This window comes from Aspergillus nidulans, chromosome VI (genome assembly GCF_000011425.1).
Source record: "Aspergillus nidulans FGSC A4 chromosome VI".
Taxonomy (NCBI): Eukaryota; Fungi; Ascomycota; class Eurotiomycetes; order Eurotiales; family Aspergillaceae; genus Aspergillus; species Aspergillus nidulans.
In genome coordinates, this window is record NC_066262.1 from 239,913 (window position 1) to 252,731 (window position 12,819).

Genomic DNA, 12,819 nt, shown 5'->3' on the forward strand with positions numbered 1-12,819 from the left:
CTCAAGCATAATGGTTTCTGATTTTTCAGATGATATGCTGGCGCATCAAATCAACTTTGAATCAAGATTAGAGAATATATAGGGGGTAGTAGAAGGCAGTTCGACAGAGTGCCCAAAGTGTTTAAAACCAGTTGGGGGAGAAGGCAAGCATGCCACTCGACTACGACCAGATAACACGGCGGCTGCCACTCATTAACCATCATATTCAATCAATTACACTCCCGCTATAGTTGCAACTTATCACTAGTTTCTCACGCTTGTTTCGAATCTTCATAACCGCGATGCTACCTGTTCCTCTGATTCAACTGCTGTCTGGGTAACTGCGTTCCAGTTGCGGTTCACCTGCACCCGTCAGTATGTTCTCTCCATGGCAGTGTATCATCTTCTCGCTCACATCTGCAATATGATCATACCCCAGCAGCTTCGGAGCAAGCCCCGGATCCCTCCAGGCTAAACACTCTCCCTCTGGCGTTGGCACCATTTGCATCTTTCGATCCCGGTCCTCCTGCTCCGGCCCGTCGTGGAGATGATACAAGTACTGCTGAGTGTTTCCCCGCTTGACGACCATTTGCGTACGTTCTTTGCGGCATTTCTCGAAGACGGCCAGGGCATGACGTTTCTCAGCCAGGTATTCAGGCGAGGTCTTGCTGATGAAGGGGTCGTTGGGGAGACGGGATAGGACTTCGCCGAGGACCGCACCGTCTTCGAAGGCCATTCCGGCGCTGCAACTGTTAACGATCGTACTTGGACATGTGGAGGGCATACCCAGATGCTAAGTATGGCAGCGTCGCGTGCACGGCGTCTCCAATGTTGACCCACGCCCCGGACGGATGCGTCCAGTCATGCTCGCCAAGTCGGATACACAGCTGCCATTTCTGCACGGATCGGCAAAGCTTTAGAAGTTTTTGGATCCTACCCCGGAATCAGCGAACGCTCTGAGACGTCAGTGAGGACATACTTGGGATCCCAGCCCTCGAACAGAGAACACATCTCCTCGACATTGCCCTCCACCGTTGTCGCCAGTGAATCTTCAGGAATGTCGTCCGGCACGAGCAGGACCATGTTGAAAAGCTTTCCTCCTCGCAAAACATAGTTCACCGCGTGCTTATCCGGCCCAAGCCAGTAGTTGACCTGTGGATCCGTGACGAACGATCTCAGCTCTGGGTCCTTGAGCATCTCGTCAGTGTCTAACAGCAGTCTATAGGCAAGATCGCCCGTCTTGAGTGGCGGCTCTGGTCTTTGCAGTAACGACTCGGTGAGCTTGCTGAACACTCCATCGCACCCAATCACTAGATCACCCGTAAATTGTCTTCCGTCCGCAGCAATAGCTGTCGATGTGGTTCCATCTTCGCTCGGGATGACGTTGATGATGCGCGTGTTGCACGATAACACCGCGTCCAGCTCGACTGCTCTTTCTACCAGACATCTATGTAGATCCGCGCGATGAAAGTCTCGATACCACGTCCCTGGATACTGCGCCTCAGACGCCTTAAAGTCAAGGGACGAGATTAGATTCCCCTTCCAGCCGAGAAAGTTGCAAAACCTTGGGACCGTCGCATGTTTCATCAACGCTTTCTCGAGACCCCAGTGCTGTAGAACGCGAGAGGAATTAGGAAGGATCTGGATACCGGCCCCGATCTCCCCGATTTCTTTTGCGGATTCGAGCAGATGGACGTCGTGACCGGCGAGGAGACACGCTATCGTCGCGCCGACGCCTGCTAGGCCGGCGCCGACCACGACAATCTTGTGTTGTCAGCAAGGCGGGGGGGATCCTTCGCCTCAATCTTCGACGGCTCACCTTCAGCTTCCCCGACTCGTGCCGAAATTGTTTCTCTGCAACTGGGATGGGCATTGTTCTTGTTACGTACGATAGACCTGATCAACTTCATACCACGATGTGCTATTCTATTTATGACTATCGATGCATATCCTACCCCAACGGAGCGTGAGTGCAAGAGTGGGGGAAGAAGTGTGAAGTGTTATCAGACACATAAATGGGACGGCCGACCGTGGATAGGAACCCCGACATCATCCCACATCATGTCCAAGGTGAGACTCTTCCTTTTCTCGCAGTGGTACAGTGCTGATCGGACAGTTCTCCTTGAAAGGCCGAACGGCGCTGGTTACAGGTGGTGGGCGAGGATGCGGGCTTGCGTTTGCGCGGGGGCTCGCTGAAGCCGGTGCAGACGTGGCAGTCTTCGACATCATCGATCCACGGCCAGAGTTTCACGCGATTGAGAAGGACTATAATGTTCGGACGGCGTATTACAAGTGAGAACTCCCGTCTCCGCGGAACCATTTGTACGAAGCTAACGACGCAGGGTCGACGTCTCCTCTCAGGATTCCTTGAAAGACGGCTTTGCGCAGTTCCAACAAGACTTCGACGGCAAGCTGGACATTTGCGTTCCCTGCGCAGGGATAAACCGCCATACCTGCTTCCTTGGTTTTACCTACGAAGAACACCACGATCTGCTGTCGATCAACGTGTTGGGACTCTACTTTACCGCTCAATATGCAGCGAAGCAGATGATAGCCAACGGCACGCATCACGGCAGCATTATCCTGGTCGCCAGCATGGCCAGTTACGTCGCAGTGCGCGACCAGAACTGCTCGGCGTACTGTGGCACAAAGGGTGCAGTGCGCGCAATGTGTCCTGCTATCGCCAAAGAGTTGACGGAGTATGGGATCAGGGTCAACTCAATCAGTCCGGGGTACGTGAATACGGAGATGACAGCGGCGTTTTCGCATTTGGTGGAAGGGTGGAAGGCGGAGACGATCAACAAGAGGATCGCGGAGCCCGAGGATATCATGGGTGCTTGTGTGTTCTTGGCGAGCGATGCCAGTAGTTATATGACGGGGCAGGATATCGTCGTTGATGGGGGAGTGACTAGAATCTCATAGGTAATTTGAAATCGATTCCGGCTGTGTTGAGCCATTATGCTATGACACCTTGGGCCAATTCATCGTATGGTTGTAATGCTGACAACTACTTGCGATTCATTGATGGCTATGCAGCTTACCAAGCTCTGCCCAGAATTGCACGAGGTGAGACAGAGACTCCGTATTATGCAGACTTCCGCCATACTCTCTCACTGCCAGAGGTGGGGGTTTGGAATTCCACCCGCAGTCGTCTCCAACTCCAACTGCCACTCCCACTCTCACTCCAATTCACCTCAACGCAGCTCCCACTGTTGGTCAAACGCCGACATGCGCCCATCATACCAAAAGTATAAGTCATGAAGCGCACTGCCTCTCAAGCCGGTCTCCTCGCCGGCGAAAGTGAGACTCGCCTACCCAACACAATGGCTCGCAGCGCAGATCACGACCAAGGCTTCGCAAACATCGATACCGATGCCGCACCAGCCGGCGAGACGACTGTCGTAATTGTCGGCGCAGGACCTTCGGGGCTGATGCTTGCGTGGGTTTACGCCCGCCCGTTCCTTCAAGTGCGGATGTGTTGACAATTGCCAGAGTGAACCTCGTCCGCTTGGGTACCCCCATCGTCCTGCTCGACGATCGGCCCGACAAGACGTCAACCGGAAAGGCAGATGGAATCCAGCCCAAGACGATTGAGACGCTGAAGCAGCTCAGACTTGCAGATAAACTATTGCGGGACGGGGCGCGTATCTACGATATTTCATTCTGGGTAGGCCCACTCCTTCTACGGCCGTCGTTGGCAAATTAGACATGCAGGGATATGCGATATATTATATGCGCTGATAGCTGATACGGTGCGAGTGCAGGATTCAACAGAATCTCACCCTTTGAGGCGGAAGGGTCGCCAGACTCATTACCCGGATCACCTGGTCGGTGCATCGGACCCGTATATTCTCCTCGTGCACCAAGGGATGTTGGAGGACGTGCTGATCGATGACCTTGCGGAGCGAGGCGTCACTGTTACGCGGAATAGTTCATTTCTGTCTTGTTCGAGAAATCCATCTAAAAAATTAGATGTCGTCTACGAAGATCAGAGCACGGGTACAAAGAAGGTGATCCAGACAGAATACCTCGTTGGTTGTGACGGCGCGCGATCGAGCGTGCGGGAGTTCATCCCTGATGCGCAGCTGGAGGGTGAGATGACAAATGCCAGCTGGGGAGTTCTTGACGGTTTGTTGGCATTCATTCCCCTTAACCTGCCGTATGCGACCATTGCTGAAGCAGTTACTAGGCGTCATTGAGACCGACTTTCCCGATTTATGGAGCAAAGTTGCCGTGCGCACCCATACCGTCGGCTCCCTCTTGTGGATTCCGCGAGAACGAGGCATGACGAGGTTGTACGTTGAGTTGAGCGCGACAGCCGGAGAACGCATTGATAAGGCTAAGGCAACACCGCAATATGTCATGGAGCGCGCAAAGGAGGCAATGAAGCCGTTTAGTCTGGAGTGGAAATCGATCGGTGCGCTTACGACCTCACTTTAATTAGGTTGTCAGTATAGATATGAGACTTGACGCTGACAAAAACTGTAAAGAATGGTTCGGAAACTACGTCGTTGGGCAGCGCGTGGCGAGACATTTCTCTGATCCTGATTACCAGATCTTCATTGCTGGCGATGCACGTCCCCTTCCGTCTGACCTCTTTCTCAGTTTGTCTAACAGGTTCTTTAGGCCGGTCACTGCCACTCTGCGCTCGCCGCCCAAGGTGCAAACACCAGTATGCACGACTCTTTCAACCTGGCATGGAAGCTGAACCTAGTGGCGCGTGGCCTAGCCTCTCCGTCTCTGCTGGAGACTTACGAAACTGAGCGGCGCAAGATCGCAAACGACCTCATTGCCTTTGACGCCGAGCACTGTGCTGCATTTGAGGCAGGCGAAGCCGCCCTTGCCAGGAACTTTGATGAGAATATCCGGTTCATCTCTGGGGTCGGAGCGGAGTATGACGCTAGCATTTTGACGCAAACCAAAGTATCAGACGCTGGGAAGGGATCCAGAAGATTGAAGCCAGGGGCGCTCTTAATCCCAGCCAAAGCGACGCGGTACATCGATGCGAATCCGGTCGATATCCAGCTTGATGTCCCACTTTTGGGTCAATTCAGACTGTATTTCCTCATTCCGAATGTTAGCGCAGCGAAGGAGAAAGGATTCCTTGAGGTAGTCTGCCAGATTCTCAGCAGCCCGACGTCCATTCTAGCAATTTCTGCCGAGAAAGCAAAAGAATCCTACACCTCTCGCTCGCGAGGCTGGTCTGCAACCGACGCTTACCAGGTTCCAGAACGGTACACTACTGTTTCTGAGATAATAACGCTCTCTCTCATTTCGGGCTCGAAGAGGGAGGTCTTCGAGATAGCGGATCTCCCGCTTGCGTTGCAGAAGAGCCGGTGGACTGTGTATCTGGATGATGTGGAAGGGTGTATTGAGAAGTGGGTTGGGGAGCTGCCAGAAACACAGGCTGGGATTGTGCTAGTGAGGCCAGACGGGTATGTTGCGGGCCTTAGGGTTTGGGATCTCGGTGAGGGTGAGGTGGCAAGACGGTGGGTGGAGGAGTATTTTGGATTCTTCTTGTGAAGATTTCTGCCATTTCCAAGCGACTTTCTTTATCAAAGGTCCAGCTATATCAGGTTAACAGGATTAATGACATATCAATATGGGATTTATTGTAGTTTATTGTAGCAAAGGCCTTATCATCACTGTATAGACTAGATAGACTTCCAATGACTAGGGTTTCTATCATAATTTACCAGCAATTACCCCCGCACGCCGAATGCATAAACTGAGAACAATAAGTCCTGGTCCGTTGCATTTTGGTTCTTGCAGGGTGAAGATACTCTCAATGATTTCAAAAAGGGTGGTAGTGCTGTATGCATTGATCATCCAAGCCACGTAGCTGGGCGGGTTTCATATCTGTTTGCGCTACCAACACAGCTCACGCTATGGTTGGCTCATGTGATTTGTCCACACCTTCAGAGTAAAGCAGAGCAATGAAGGACGGAATTGAATCATTGACCATGTAAAGACTGGAAGTATACGAGTTCTCAAAGGGCTGATTCCTACTACGTCAGTAATGGTAGGATTAAGTCACTCCGCTATTTCGTCTCTGAAAGCCCAGCACATTCGCCATAACAAAACCAGTAACCAAGATCGAGGACCACCTGCAAGCAGATAGCAGTCTGTCATCCGCTATGGAGCTCCCAGGCTAGACTTGGCATCTCAAATAATACCTTCGCTTATTGAGACCGAGTCATGATAGCAAGAAGAACGAAACAGGAAGAAGAGAAACAAGACTATTCATGTCCACCATAGACTGACGGGCCAAAGCAACTTCCACCCCTCTCAATCTTGTGATGGTACGCCGAATGCGCTTTAGTGGGAGCGTGAGCCGCTTTCTATCCCTCCTCGTCGTTCGAGGGACCCGCTAAATTCTGGGGGGCGTCCATGGTTCAGAATTTCGCCCGGCACGTACTCCACGGCGGGTACCTAGTCTGATCTAGAAAATAGTATAGAGGTCACCATTACGATTTGGACAATGATATTGACGCGGATGGATCTTTTAGGGTTATGGTGCAGTTTGTAGGCGAGGGAAACTGGTCTAGGTGGTGGGCGTAATTGTGCTGCATATCTTTTACATATCTTCGTGCACTATTCATGCATAATTGCGCTAAATATAAGCTGCACTAAACGCTCACCTCGACGTCGAGTCCCACCACAACTATCAGGACGGGTATCTCAGCCTCACAACTTCACCTTCGCAATTGCGTCAGCTCTGATCGCAGCTCACATCCTAAGGGGTAGCTTTGCCTGAAGTATCGGCGATCCGCTTGCAGATAATCACGAACCTAGCGACACCGACCGAACCCAATCGCCTGCGACCACACAGCACACAAAATGCCCGACCCCCTTCCCCGCATCGCCTGCTTCCACGGCAGCGGCTCGAGCGCCGCTGTTTTCGAAATTCAATGTTCTTTTCTCGCAACGCTCCTAGCGAAGCAGTTCACCCTTGAATATTTCGACGGCCCGTTCCCGCGCTCTGCAGGGCCCGGGGTCCTCCCCGCCTTTGCAGACTACGGGCCTTTCAAGTCCTGGTTCGAGCCGGAGTCCGATAACCCAAAAGCGGACGGGAGCGGATACGATGCTTCGGGTCGCGACGGTATTGAACGAGTGTTGGGGCTTATGGAACAGCGCGCGCGAGAGAAGCAGTTCGGCAATGACAAATGGGTCGGAGTTCTGGGGTTTTCGCAAGGGACCAGGATTGCGAGCGGGTTGTTGTTGGATCAGCAAAGGTGGGAGAGAGCTGAGAATGAGGGGAAAGGAAAAAGGACTGTGGGCGAAGGAATCAGGTTGAAATTCGGTGTTATGTGTAATGGAGGTGGAAGGCCGATGGAGAGTGAGGTTGGGTATAGTATGTTTTCTCTCTGCTCCTCTGAGGCTGGAAATACAGGTTGCTGATGAGATGAATAGAACTGGATGAGCCGGACATGATTGTACGAATACCGACGTTGCACGTACACGGGCTCAAAGATGAATTCCTGGCGTTTGGACGCGAGCAGTTTGAGAAGTACTTTGATAAAGACACGGCCACATTATACGAGATCAACTACCACCATGCGATGCCCTGGGTGAAGGCCCAGTCAGAAGAACTGGCGAGACGGGTTACAGAGCTGTACAACAAGACAAGGTGATAGATATCGGTATATACACTAACTAGAAAGATAGAAGGTCATCTGTTTATCGCAGCCGAGCCCGTCTGAGCGGCACATCCTAATATGTAGGATCTTTTCCATTATTTACCCGAATCGTTATGTTCACCAACAGGGCAGCTGCTGAGGTTCAGCTGGCTGCGCCGCTCCCTGAGCGAATCGACTCAACAGCCTAGCAATGTAAGATACTTATAGGATTGTCCCACAGACACTTCCTGCGGGAATCGTACAACGCTGTCTATCACAACTGGAACAGGTACAGCCTCTTCACCATTTCCCAAGCAACTCGGGATATTAAGGGCCATCCTCAGATCCTCTAGACTCCTCGCCATGATCACGGTCAGTGAGGTCAGAATAAGCCCGGTAGTGGAGTAGATAAGGTCCTGCTAGTGTAATGCGCTATAGGCTGGTTGCTAGCTGAGGGCACCGTTGCCGCCACGCACTGTATCTTCGTTGTAAGGAACTATCGCCAGAACAGCAGTCAAGACTCACTAAGTACAGCGTTAAAAGAAGAAGGTCGTGATTGTGAAGTGGGTTGTAGCGACATTGTGCCGCCATGCGAGAAGATGTGCAGTAGCTGAAGAGGGATAGTGCCAATGCATGAGCTAAAGCGGATGAGCTCACGCGCCGAAGATATCCATGCCATATTACACTGGCGTTCCGAACACTAATATGCAGGAGTAATCCATGACCGGCAATATGGTTATTAGCCAAGTATTGAATGTACACGGGCGTATACCGGGCAAAATCCGGCGCGGTGGCGCCTCCGGGCCAGGTACAGAGGATACCAGTCTGTTGGAGCCCGTCGATTGTGGAATACAGAGGTCGAGAAATAGGCCGGTATGTTGGCCAGTTGCTGTGCCTAGAGCGTCAATGGTTTGTTTGAGGATCAGTGAAGCAAGAAGAGTCAACAGGAGTTTCTCACTGGGACTTAGGAATAGAGAGTTACAGACTGATAGGGCGAGAATTAAACCATCACATTCTTCATCTTAATTCTCTTCATAGAGCTTCAGATCTGACAAACAATCGCACTGACTGCTACCGGCTTGACCCACGTCTGCTACATTCCTTATTGGGAATCATGCACAGCCACTAATGTTTATGCATATAAATCAAACCCCCATCAACTGCAAGGTCAGTGCCCGTGGTAAATGTCGCATCAAATGCAAGAAAGACAGCAGCTTTGGCCACCTCTTCGGGAGTCCCATTCCTAGCAAGTGGAGTGAGCTTCTCACCCTCTTCTCCAAATGCAACCAGGTCTGCTGGCGTCACGCCAGACACACCCATGGTCGGCGTCTTGATGAATCCAGGGCACACTGCATTGACCCTAATCTGGCGGTCCACCAGCTCGGCAGCCAGCGTCTGCACGAGCGAAGAGACAGCGGCCTTCGACGCGGAGTATGCCGCCAAACCGGGGAAGCCGTGCTTGGTAGATACTGAGCTAGTGAAAACGATTGCGCCGCCGTCACGGATAAGAGGGATGAATTTCTGAGCAACGAAGAATGCGCCAAAGACGTTGGTGTTTATTGTTCGGTGAAAGGACTCTTCGGTGACTGCCGCCACGGGCTCAAGGCATGCGTACCCGGCGTTGATGAAGAGGAAGTCGATTTGGTCGGCGAACACGAACTTGGACTCTTCAACAAGCTTCTCGATATTGGATAAAGAGGTGATGTCACATTGCACAACGTGGGCCTTGTCACCAAGCTGGTCTTTGGCGGAATCGATGGGAGGCTGGCTACGGCCGGTGAGGAGGACTTGGGCACCAGTTCCGGCGAGGAGTTGGGCGGTTGCGAGCCCTATACCGTGGGTGCCGCCGATGATAACTGCGTTCTTGCCGTAGTTGGCCATGTCGCTGAGTGAAGGCTTGAGCGAGTATTGATGAGTTGAGTGGACTTGAGATGGGATTAATTGTTGACTGAAATCTGGCCGTTTTCTTGCTGCCTTTATACTTCAGCATCCTCTTTTCTCCAGATTTCTGGAAGCTGGATTTCAAATCAGTCCATTATTTGCATTTCTAATCAGTACCTCGAATTGAATGCGCCGACTTGGCCTGTTGATGCTGCCCGCCGGGTTCATGTTTGATGTTTGGTAGGTATAGAAGCTGTGTCACCTCTGAACTCGTATTTATACTTGGCAGTCATACTTCGTTTTTGAACGAATAGGAAACGTCGGTGAGTGACTCAAAGAATGCAGCCAAGCCTTATCAAACTTTGTTGCGTTGCTCTTTGATATGATTGGACGTTGGGAGTAAGCATTCTGCAGACCATCCGCAGTACCCTTGATATACTGGAAAGGTCAAGATATGGGCTCTCTAGCATAGAATCTGCACTCTTTTTCTGAGAGTATAGTCAACCAACGATAGGAATAGCTATCGGTTAGCCAAGGACTTGTATTGTTTTCAATGTTCGGTTCTCTTCCGCGTTCTCTTCCGCGATTGCGGTGTCTTTCTGGAGAATAGAACAAACTACAACTACAGTCAACCATCCACTCCTTCATTGTTGCAGAGTTCTATCCCAATCTCAACATTCTTTCCATTTGTAGTGGGTTTAGAGCATAGTTATTTCCACGAAAGATGCTGCCGATGCGGCTATATATAATCAACTCCACAATTGCACCTTAAGCAAATTGATGAAATTGAGCTCATTTCGCTGCCGATCTGGAACTTCGTTTGTGCCATTTAACCATGCAATCTCGTCTAAAGTGAGCTTAGAAGCAACATATGCATAAGGAAACCTTGTTTATGGCTTCCTTGTTAAGTGAAGTATGTTGACGGTGTCAACTACGGTGCATACACGGAGCAGACGGGCTATGTGAACACCTCAGGCATCATTATGTCTTATCATCACGTGCGCTGCCACACCGCCTGCTACAAGCGCATTCCACAAAGAACCCCGCTGATAAGGTGGGATATTTTTGTCTTTGACTCACCGTCGTTCGCTCGTTGACTCAACCCCACGCGTATATACATTCTCTACGGCCAATTGTCTTCTCCGCCTATACTGGAAAAATTGACAACCAACATGACGGAAGCTCTTGCTGAGGCTACGGCCAAGCTGGTCCTCGACGAGGAGACCGGCGAGATGGTCTCCAAGAACGAGCTCAAGAAGCGGACTCAGAAACGCGCCAAGAAGGCCGCCGCTGCCGCCGCGAAAGCAAACCAGGCCCAGAAGCCTGCGACGCCAAAGCCCAAAACTGAAGTGAAACCTGCGGAGGAAACCCCGCTGGACCCTGACGCCATGTTCAAGCAGGGCTTCCTCGCCAATGTCTTCCGCGAGCGCCCTATGAAGCCGGTCCTCACTCGATTCCCGCCCGAGCCGAACGGATATCTACACTTGGGACATTGCAAGGCTATTGCGGTAAACTTCGGTTTTGCGCGGTACCATGGAGGAGAGACGGTATGTGGTCGCGAGGTTGTTGTGATGGCGCTGACGGGTTAGATCCTTCGGTTTGACGACACAAATCCTGAAGCTGAGGAGGAGAAGTATTTTACGGCTATTGAGGACATCATTCAGTGGCTTGGTACGTTACCTGGAACTTAAAATTCATGCGGCGCTGATCGACCAGGATTCAAACCTGCTAGAATAACCCACTCGAGCGACCACTTCCAGAAGCTCTATGAGCACGCCGAGAAACTCATCCAGCTCGGAAAAGCCTACGTATGCCACTGCAGCGATACAGAAATCAAGCTGCAGCGCGGCGGCGAGAACCACGGTGCGCGTTATCGATGCAAGGACGCGGAGCAGGATGTCGAGACAAACCTCAAAAAGTTCAGGGACATGAAGGATGGCAAATACGAACCCCAGACGGCGTTCTTGAGGATGCGCCAGGACATTGACAACCCCAATCCTCAGATGTGGGTAAGTACGGCTGCCCGTTTGACCACGTCAAGCTAACTGTCCTAGGATCTTGCCGCCTACCGAGTCCTGAAGAAGGAACACCACAAAGCGCCCGGCTGGGTTATCTTCCCAACATACGATTTTGCGGTATGTAGCCTGTTTCTCATTGTCGGCTCGTCTAACGAGAGTAGCACTGTCTCTGCGATAGCTTCGAAGGAATCACCCACAGTCTGTGCACGACTGAGTTCGTCTTGTCACGGGAAAGTTATGAATGGCTTAACTCGACTCTTGGAGTCTACGAGCCCATGCAGCGCGAGTACGGCCGGTTAAACGTCAGTGGAACGATCATGAGCAAGCGAGGCCTGAAGAAGCTGGTCGACGGGGGCTATGTTCGAGCATGGGACGACCCCCGTCTGTACACTGTTATTGCTCTCCGTCGACGCGGTGTCCCTCCGGAGGCTATCTTGTCGTTTGTTAACGAGCTCGGGGTGACTACCGCTAACTCTGTCATCAACATCGCTCGTTTCGAACAGTCTATCCGTACCTACCTCGAATCGCGTGTACCCCGTCTTATGCTCGTTCTTGACCCGCTCCCTGTTGTTATTGAAGACTTTGATACCCTCAGTGCAGAACAGCTCAACCTCGATATTCCTTTCTCGCCCAAAGACCCTGCGATGGGCTCACACCAGGTCGGCTTCACCAAAACGGTCTACATCGATCGTTCTGACTTCCGAGAGGAAGATGCCAAGGGTTACTTCCGTCTTGCACCTGGCAAGAGTGTCGGTCTGTGGAAGGCCCCGTACCCGATCAAGGCGACCACCTTCACTAAGGATGCCGATGGAAAAATCACGGAAGTTCGTGCCGTCCTGGACAAGGATGGTGGAAAGCCAAAGACGTACATCCACTGGGTCCCTGAGGGATCGCGCAAGCTTGAAGTCCGCATCCACGACCAACTGTTCAAGTCCGACGAGCCTGCCGCTGCCGAGGGTGGCTTCCTCGCGGACATTAACCCGAACAGTGAGACCATCTACGCAGACGCCATGATTGAGTCAGGTTTCGACGAGGTGCGGCGCAGGGCACCGTGGCCTGAAGCCGCGGGTGAGACGAGCGAGGGAACTCCTCGACCAGAGACTGTTCGCTTCCAGGGCATGCGGGTGGCCTACTTTGCCATGGACTCGGACTCCACCGACAGCCACGTTGTGCTCAACCGGATTGTATCCCTGAAACAGGATACGGGCAAGGCGTAATGACCGATCAGGCGATAACCCCGGCGAGACTTCATCTATCTCGTGGAATGCCGGTAACTTGGGAAGGTAGAAGATATATTGATATTAAATAGTTAGCGTACAATT

The 12,819-nt window shown here is 51.9% G+C and overlaps 6 protein-coding genes across 6 annotated transcripts, besides 1 other annotated feature; 4 read left to right on the forward strand and 2 right to left on the reverse strand.

Moving 5' to 3' along the window:
• Positions 1–12,819: part of a sequence feature (contig 1.169 1..351151(-1)) that runs on past both edges of the window.
• Positions 302–1,852, reverse strand: ANIA_09161 (uncharacterized protein; the record flags this gene model as incomplete). Its single annotated transcript, XM_677338.1, has 3 exons — positions 302–743; positions 959–1,743; positions 1,799–1,852. 3 exons carry the CDS (start codon positions 1,850–1,852, stop codon positions 302–304), a joined length of 1,281 nt encoding a protein of 426 aa, XP_682430.1.
• ANIA_11172 (SDR family oxidoreductase) lies at positions 2,041–2,901 on the forward strand (the record flags this gene model as incomplete). The annotated part of the gene is made up of 3 exons (XM_050612398.1): positions 2,041–2,049; positions 2,096–2,271; positions 2,322–2,901. 3 exons carry the CDS (start codon positions 2,041–2,043, stop codon positions 2,899–2,901), a joined length of 765 nt encoding a protein of 254 aa, XP_050468324.1.
• ANIA_11187 (uncharacterized protein) lies at positions 3,237–5,706 on the forward strand (the record flags this gene model as incomplete). The annotated part of the gene is made up of 7 exons (XM_677337.2): positions 3,237–3,418; positions 3,472–3,646; positions 3,744–4,107; positions 4,169–4,396; positions 4,470–4,651; positions 4,684–5,414; positions 5,679–5,706. 7 exons carry the CDS (start codon positions 3,237–3,239, stop codon positions 5,704–5,706), a joined length of 1,890 nt encoding a protein of 629 aa, XP_682429.2.
• On the forward strand, positions 6,658–7,951 carry ANIA_09159 (uncharacterized protein; the record flags this gene model as incomplete). The annotated part of the gene is made up of 3 exons (XM_677336.2): positions 6,658–7,333; positions 7,393–7,609; positions 7,840–7,951. Exons 1-3 carry the CDS (start codon positions 6,820–6,822, stop codon positions 7,949–7,951), a joined length of 843 nt encoding a protein of 280 aa, XP_682428.1. The 5' UTR covers positions 6,658–6,819.
• Positions 8,724–9,479, reverse strand: ANIA_09158 (putative short chain dehydrogenase; the record flags this gene model as incomplete). Its single annotated transcript, XM_677335.1, has 1 exon — positions 8,724–9,479. One exon carries the CDS (start codon positions 9,477–9,479, stop codon positions 8,724–8,726), a length of 756 nt encoding a protein of 251 aa, XP_682427.1.
• On the forward strand, positions 10,584–12,785 carry ANIA_09157 (glutamine--tRNA ligase). Its single transcript, XM_677334.2, has 5 exons — positions 10,584–11,026; positions 11,069–11,150; positions 11,196–11,488; positions 11,534–11,614; positions 11,659–12,785. The coding sequence occupies exons 1-5, from the start codon at positions 10,652–10,654 to the stop codon at positions 12,712–12,714; spliced, it is 1,887 nt and encodes a 628-aa protein (XP_682426.1). The 5' UTR covers positions 10,584–10,651; the 3' UTR covers positions 12,715–12,785.

Excerpts from the sequence above, each read along its gene's own strand:
- ANIA_09157 (XM_677334.2), top strand. The coding sequence starts at position 10,652 with ATGACGGAAGCTCTTGCTGAGGCTACGGCCAAGCTGGTCCTCGACGAG. Across the intron at positions 11,027-11,068 it reads GGTACCATGGAGGAGAGACG|ATCCTTCGGTTTGACGACAC; the intron begins GTATGTGGTCGC and ends CTGACGGGTTAG. Across the intron at positions 11,489-11,533 it reads ACCCCAATCCTCAGATGTGG|GATCTTGCCGCCTACCGAGT; the intron begins GTAAGTACGGCT and ends TAACTGTCCTAG.